Source organism: Rhinopithecus bieti, unplaced genomic scaffold, assembly GCF_001698545.2.
Source record: "Rhinopithecus bieti isolate Rb0 unplaced genomic scaffold, ASM169854v2 scaffold_75559, whole genome shotgun sequence".
NCBI classification, from domain to species: Eukaryota; Metazoa; Chordata; class Mammalia; order Primates; family Cercopithecidae; genus Rhinopithecus; species Rhinopithecus bieti.
In genome coordinates, this window is record NW_016828162.1 from 432,175 (window position 1) to 438,349 (window position 6,175).

Below are 6,175 nucleotides of genomic sequence, written 5' to 3' on the forward strand. Positions count from 1 at the left end.
CCAGGATGGTCTCGATCTCCTGACCTCGTGATCCGCCCGTCTCGGCCTCCCAAAGTGCTGGGATTACAGGCTTGAGCCACCGCGCCCGGCCCCGGCTAACTTTTGTATTTTTAGTAGAGACAGGTTTCACCATGTTGGCCAGGCTGAGCTCGAACTCCTGGCCTCAGGTGATCTGCAGGCCTCGGCCTCCCGGAGTGCTGGGATTACAAGCGTGAGCTACCACGCCCGGCCTCCAATCTTTTTTAAAAAAAGAAGAAGAAGAAGAAAAGCTTTGGATTTTGTCTTTCCACAGTATAAGGATCTTGGCTTTTAGATGGTCCCTTACCTGGTCCTGCTCCTCTGCTTCAAGGAGTCCATTCATCTGCTGGTCCTCTGCTCTGTTACATCAATGGGACCCTGGGCCTGGGTCTTAAGCCATAGCAGGCTGGTAGGAGCAAGGAGTCAGGTCTCACTTCAGCTCCGACCTTCAGCTCTGTGGAGGAGATATGAGTGAAGAGCAGCATTGAGAGTCGACTGCAGAAGGCCCTTCCAGGCTCAATGTGCCTGAGAACCAAGAGACAGGGGCCTCCCTGGGGGGGGGGGGGAAGAGTAGGTAAGTCATTTTAATCACTGCCCCAGCCAGTCCATCTGGTTGCACACAGTATGTATGCTATAATAGGAGTGAAGGCTAATTTTTATTGAGCACTTATTATGTGCAAAACACTGACCTCAGCAGTTTTATTAACTTTCATAATCCTGGAAAACCTCCTGTGTGCCAGGCCTGTTGTCATCCCCTTTTTGTCCATAAGGAGAGTAAGGCCCAGAGAAGTTAAGTGATTTTCCCAAGATCACAGAGAGGTTAAATGACTTGCCCAAGGTCACCCCATTAGTAACTAGCAGAGCCAGGATTTGAATTTGGTTACAGCCTTGCAAGGCCCCATCTCACCATCTTTCTTTGCCTCTACTTCTCCCTGGGTCTCCTTCCTGCGCTTTGGGCCTCCATTCCCCCCCGCCCCAAGCCACGGGGTCTCTCCCTCTTTCTAGGTCTCTTTCTACGTCAGCAAAGGGTCATCTAGGGGCCGGGGGAGAAGGAGAAGAACTCAAAGGATGGGAATACAGGATGCTATAGATTGAGGTGCAGCAAGATCATCTCGGGTTAGACCTTAAGTAGGACTTCCCAAGCAGCGGCTGCGCGTACGAAGTGTAGCGCGAGATAAGGGAGAAGTGAACTTGATAAGGAAACGCCCGAAGCGTGGGGTCAGAGGTTTCCAGATGCCCCGACTAGCCCTGCCAGCCCCGCCTCCTCACCTCCAACACTCGGCCCGCCGGGTCCTCCGGGAGCCACTGAGAGGCCGTCGGTGTCGGGCCAGAGCGTCACAGCGCGACGCGTCGTGCTAGCTCCACACATCTCGCTCCTAGATCCCTTTCTTCCGGAAAACTATCGAGAACACGGCCTGGGTAGGGCCAGAGAGGCCCCCGACGTGCTGGCCCTTCCCTCTTGGACGTTGCGCTTGTTCCTCTGCTCTATGCTCTCTGAGGTTGTCGCCCAACTAGTCAGTCGTCCAATTCACCACAGAGAAGTCCGGATCGTGGTAGAGCGCCGCGTCGCAGTCATGTGACGTCACGGCGGCGCCACTTTCTGGGGGCTTTCCCCGCCCACCCCGGCACTGTTCTCTCTTTCCGGACCTGGCAGAGCAGGAGGCGCCATCATGGTGAGCGCGCTTTGAGGCGTTCGGGGCTGGGCAATCCGCTGCCATCCGCTGTGGTCGCGGCCTAGGGGCACGCTGGAGGGCGGCAGGGGGTCTGCGGCTGCCCGGAGGGGGCAGCTCCCGATACTGGGGGCGTACTTTGGGGACGAGGAGAGCAGGAATGGGTCAGAGTCATAGCCTACCGCCCCCATTGAGTAGATGATCAAGTGGAGGTACTCAGAGGCAGATATGACTGGGTTTACAAAGCTAGGAAGTGGCGGAGCCAGGATTCCGACCCAAGTGGCTGGCTGGCCCCGCAGCCACTCTTAGTTACTTGGCTTCGTTGCCTCTATCCGGACTTGTCACTTTCTAGTATGAAAAGTCGGGTGGGAGGATCGCTTTGGGGACCAGGGAGGCCTCCGAGTCTCAGGTCTCAGGCCCCTTCCCACCTTGTGATGGTTTTTGAGCCTTTGCCCCAGTGTGGCTGTTCGTTATGTACACAATAATCCCATCTGACAAGTTTGCGAATTTGGGAATAAATAATTCACAGGAAATTCTCACCACGGGGTCTTGCACACAGTGCTGAATAAGTGGAACTGTTAAAACTTAAATAGTTCTTAATGATTGCGAACAAAGTCTGACAAAACTTCTGTTACTCAGAAAGGCAGCAGGGAGGTAAGAGCCTGGGGAGGTGGCTCACGCCTGTTAACCTAGCTTTTTGGGAGGCCGAGGCTGGAGGATTCCTTGCCCAGGAGATCAAGACCAGCCTGGCCAATATAGTGAGACCCTGTTTCCACTTCAAAACAACTTTTAAAAGACAGTACTTGGTAAGGGTTGTTGGATTGACTGATATTGTAGGAGAGGTGGTTCTAGTAGTAGTGCTCGGTTCTGAATAAGGATTCGTTTCCATCATTACTGCCATTGGTTTGATATTTTTGGTTATCCTCCAGGTATGGGAGCCAGTTTTGAGAACTTAACATTGTTGCAAAATACAAGTTGTAAAGAATTAACCTTTTTATATAAAGTTAACATGACTGCTGTGTTACGCTGTTTCTGTTTCGGGGTTCTGTGTGCCATGGGCTGAAGGCTTTGTAAGTAGCCCCTTTTTACAGAGGGGTCGGTGGCAGCCCAGAGGTCTGCTTGTGGTGGGCCTGGGATTTGAGCTGATGTGTTCAGAGCTGGACTTGGGACCCAGCTCTCAGTTTCAGAAATAAGTAATAATTGGCCATGGTTGGGGGTTATTGGGTCCATGGTTGCCTCTTCACCCCCGCAGGGAGTTGACATTCGCCACAACAAGGACCGAAAGGTTCGGCGCAAGGAGCCCAAGAGCCAGGATATCTACCTGAGGCTGTTGGTCAAGGTGAGGCTGGGCCCTGAGAGGCCTTTGGGGAGGGTCACCCCAGGTCTGTGACTTGCAGATCCTCCATTCTAGTGCTGGCACCAGCCTCCTCCCTGGGGCCTGCAGGGCAGGCTTGCGTCTCTGGTTCTGTCCCAGGGCCTCCTGCATTTGTGTTTTCAGCCTCTAGGCTGTGTACAGCTTGGCTTGGGAGTGGAGCTGGGATTTTCTAGGTCCTTGGCCAGGAAGGACCTAGGCCAGCTTTCTCCCTCTAGGTTGGTGGGTTGGGGGAAAGGGATAAAGATTCTTCTAGTCCAAATCGTCACGTGTTTGCCCCTTCACTGGAAGGCTGCGGGGGAGCCGGCTGTCCCAGCTTCTCCCTCTCTTCCCGTCCCTCCAGTTGTATAGGTTTCTGGCCAGAAGAACCAATTCCACATTCAACCAGGTTGTGCTGAAGAGATTGTTTATGAGTCGCACCAACCGGCCACCTCTGTCCCTTTCCCGGATGGTGAGTGGCTGGTCCAGAGAGCATGGTGGACCTGGGAGCCACTGGGTCTTGTCTGGAAAGGAGGGGGGACTTGGAGCTTTGGGAGCAACTGGGGCATCATGGGTTTGTCTCAGCCAGCCACGAGCGGAGAGCTTGGACTGTTGGTCGGAACTGAGTGTTCATGGGCAGTGGGCGAGGCTCCTGGGCCTCCTCTCCTCATTGTGAGGTGGGGGTGTCCTGGTGGCTTCAGGAGATGCCCCCGAGGCCCCAAGTCATAACTGAGTTTTATGTCAAAGGCCCTGCTGAGGGAGGCCCTGTTGAACAGTTTGCATCGTTTTTATGTAGAGCTTTCCCTAGCAGGACCTGAGGGAGGTCTGTGGGGTTTAAGGGGTGTGGTGTGAGTGGGGGGTCCCGTTAGAGGGCACGGCTGCCCTGGTCTGGGGATGCCTGGAGCGGGGCTGGATGTAAACACCAAAAGGACTTACAATGTGCATCCTCCCCACCCCAAGATCCGGAAGATGAAGCTTCCTGGCCGGGAAAACAAAACGGCCGTGGTTGTGGGGACCATAACGGACGACGTGCGGGTTCAGGAGGTGCCTAAACTAAAGGTGAGTGGCGGGGGCGGGCACACCCATCAGACCCTTGCTGTGCTGTGCTTGCTTCCTCAGTCTTGCCCCTTCTGCTGAGGCAAGCATCCTGCCTGTCCGAGTGGCTTTGAGGGTTGGAGTGGGTCGTCTGGCGTCATTGATGGTGGGGTCCCCTGGGCAGGGTTCTTCTGGGGCAAGTTGTAAACGGTTAGTGCTGGCCCCTAGAGCCAGACAGCCTGGGCTCAAGTCTAGACTCGTTTGTCACCACTGAACAGGTCTTTTGGCCCAGCTTCCTTGCTATTACTTGTAGCATAACACTAGGGATGCGGTGTTAAAAGTTCCTAGAGATAAAAGTGTTGAGAACAGCTGCTGTCAGCCCGGGGTGCTCCAGGTAACAAATGATGGTGTTGGTTACCAGGGCTCTACTGCGCAAAGGCAGTGGAGGGTGAGTCCCTGCAGCCGCTAGGTGACCACACGGGTCTGACCCGCCAGCCTTGTTCTCTCCACCAGGTATGTGCACTGCGCATAACCAGCCGGGCCCGCAGCCGCATCCTCAGGGCAGGAGGCAAGATCCTCACTTTCGACCAGCTGGCACTGGACTCCCCCAAGGGCTGCGGCACTGTCCTGCTCTCCGGTGAGTGACGCGTAGTCGACGGGGTTGGAGTGAGCTGTGTGGCTACTAGCAGCCTTCACTCTCCTGGATCTGGGAGGCCAAGAGCTGGGCGCCAGATCCCTGTCTCAGCTGGTTCTCCTTCCCCTTCCCTAGGTCCTCGCAAGGGCCGAGAGGTGTACCGGCATTTCGGCAAGGCCCCAGGAACCCCGCACAGCCACACCAAGTGAGTATCAGGCCCCCAGCTCTGCCCTCTACCCAGACTCAGCCTGCAGAGCCAGGCCTGGCCACACTTGGGCTGCTTCTCCTGTCTCTCGTATCAGCCAGCCCCAGGCCTTCTGCAACTCTCAGCTGCCTCATCTTGCCTGCTTTTCCCTTCAACACTTTGCTTGGAGCTGTGTTTTCCAGGGCCTGAGCAGGCATCTCCTGGGGAGCATGCGGTTCGCCGGCCTCTGCTGCCCAGGCTGGGGCCCTGCAGGTGGTGGGACAGGTGCTTCCGTAGCCCCTCCTGGCTCCTTGGCTTCCCACTCTGCCAAGCTTTTCCAGCAGCCACTGACTCTCCTGGGGCTGAATGTGACAGGCGTGTGGGGTTCCTGTGCCACTCCATGATGGCTTCCTCTAAGAGGGCCCCCTTCTCACTCACTTCTCTCCCCACAGACCCTACGTCCGCTCCAAGGGCCGGAAGTTCGAGCGTGCCAGAGGCCGACGGGCCAGCCGAGGCTACAAAAACTAACCTTGGATCCCTACCCTCTTATTAAAAAGATTTTGAATGCGGACAGTCCTGTGTGTGTGTTAATGGGGGATGGGTTGGGGGATTGGCGCCTGCAGGTGAGAATGCATTTGGTTTGGGGACAGGGACGCCATGCCAGCGAAGACCAGCCTTCCTCCTGCCCCCACTGCCCCGGAAGCTCCCTGCCCCCTAGGGTCTGAGCCCTGCCTCCTTCCCAACAGCAGGTGTTCCCACACCTGCTTCCTTGGGTCAGCCACGCCCGCCCCTCTTAAAGGATCCTGTGCCTCTCCCTGGCGCTGGGATGGTGGGCGGGGTGTGGACCGGGAAGTGCAGGGTGCAGGCAGGCAGGGTTGCGGGAAGGGAGAGGCTGCCTGGAAACAGGTGAGGTGATCTCAACTCCCCACGCCGCGACCGGGAAGCCTGCGTCTGGAGGGGCGTTTACCCCGAGTGAGCACAGGTAAAGAAAGTGTGTGAGCCGGACCTCCCCCAGGGGCCTGTGGGGGCCGTCCTGTGTTTACACAAGGGGTAGGGCTCCCCGGATTCCAGGTGGAGGCCTGATGACAGGCCAGAGGCCAGGAAGCATCGCAGAAGTAGAAGCCGGAGAGCTACAGCCCGTGTCCTCGGAAAAGGCAAGTGCCGGAAGGGAGGCCATGGAGCCCAGCACTAGCCGGTGTGGATGGGCCCCGGCGAGAGGGGGATGGGTGGGGGTGGGGCAGGGAGGCTGGCCTGGCTTGACTCCTTCCTTCTCTTTGCAGCTC

The 6,175-nt window shown here is 56.7% G+C and overlaps 2 protein-coding genes across 5 annotated transcripts in view; one reads left to right on the top strand and one right to left on the bottom strand.

The window, feature by feature from the left end:
* SPHK2 (sphingosine kinase 2) overlaps nucleotides 1-1,535 on the bottom strand; it is an 11,509-nt gene extending 9,974 nt beyond the window's left edge. For 2 of the 4 annotated variants that reach the window (XM_017864321.1, XM_017864317.1), the window contains exons 1-2: nucleotides 1,142-1,307; nucleotides 326-472 (exon numbers count right to left, since the gene is read on the bottom strand). In XM_017864321.1, coding sequence (XP_017719810.1) covers nucleotides 326-361 — 36 coding nt within the window. In that variant the 5' untranslated portion in view covers nucleotides 362-472; nucleotides 1,142-1,307. Of the gene's footprint in view, nucleotides 1-325; nucleotides 473-1,141 lie in introns of all 4 variants that reach the window. The other 2 variants (XM_017864320.1, XM_017864316.1) reach the window with 2 other exon arrangements.
* A 16-nt stretch (nucleotides 1,536-1,551) lies between these two features.
* RPL18 (ribosomal protein L18) lies at nucleotides 1,552-5,467 on the top strand. The gene is made up of 7 exons (XM_017864329.1): nucleotides 1,552-1,691; nucleotides 2,941-3,027; nucleotides 3,404-3,511; nucleotides 4,000-4,098; nucleotides 4,588-4,711; nucleotides 4,844-4,913; nucleotides 5,345-5,467. The coding sequence occupies exons 1-7, from the start codon at nucleotides 1,689-1,691 to the stop codon at nucleotides 5,418-5,420; spliced, it is 567 nt and encodes a 188-aa protein (XP_017719818.1). The 5' UTR covers nucleotides 1,552-1,688; the 3' UTR covers nucleotides 5,421-5,467.
* Nucleotides 5,468-6,175: the final 708 nt, after the last annotated feature.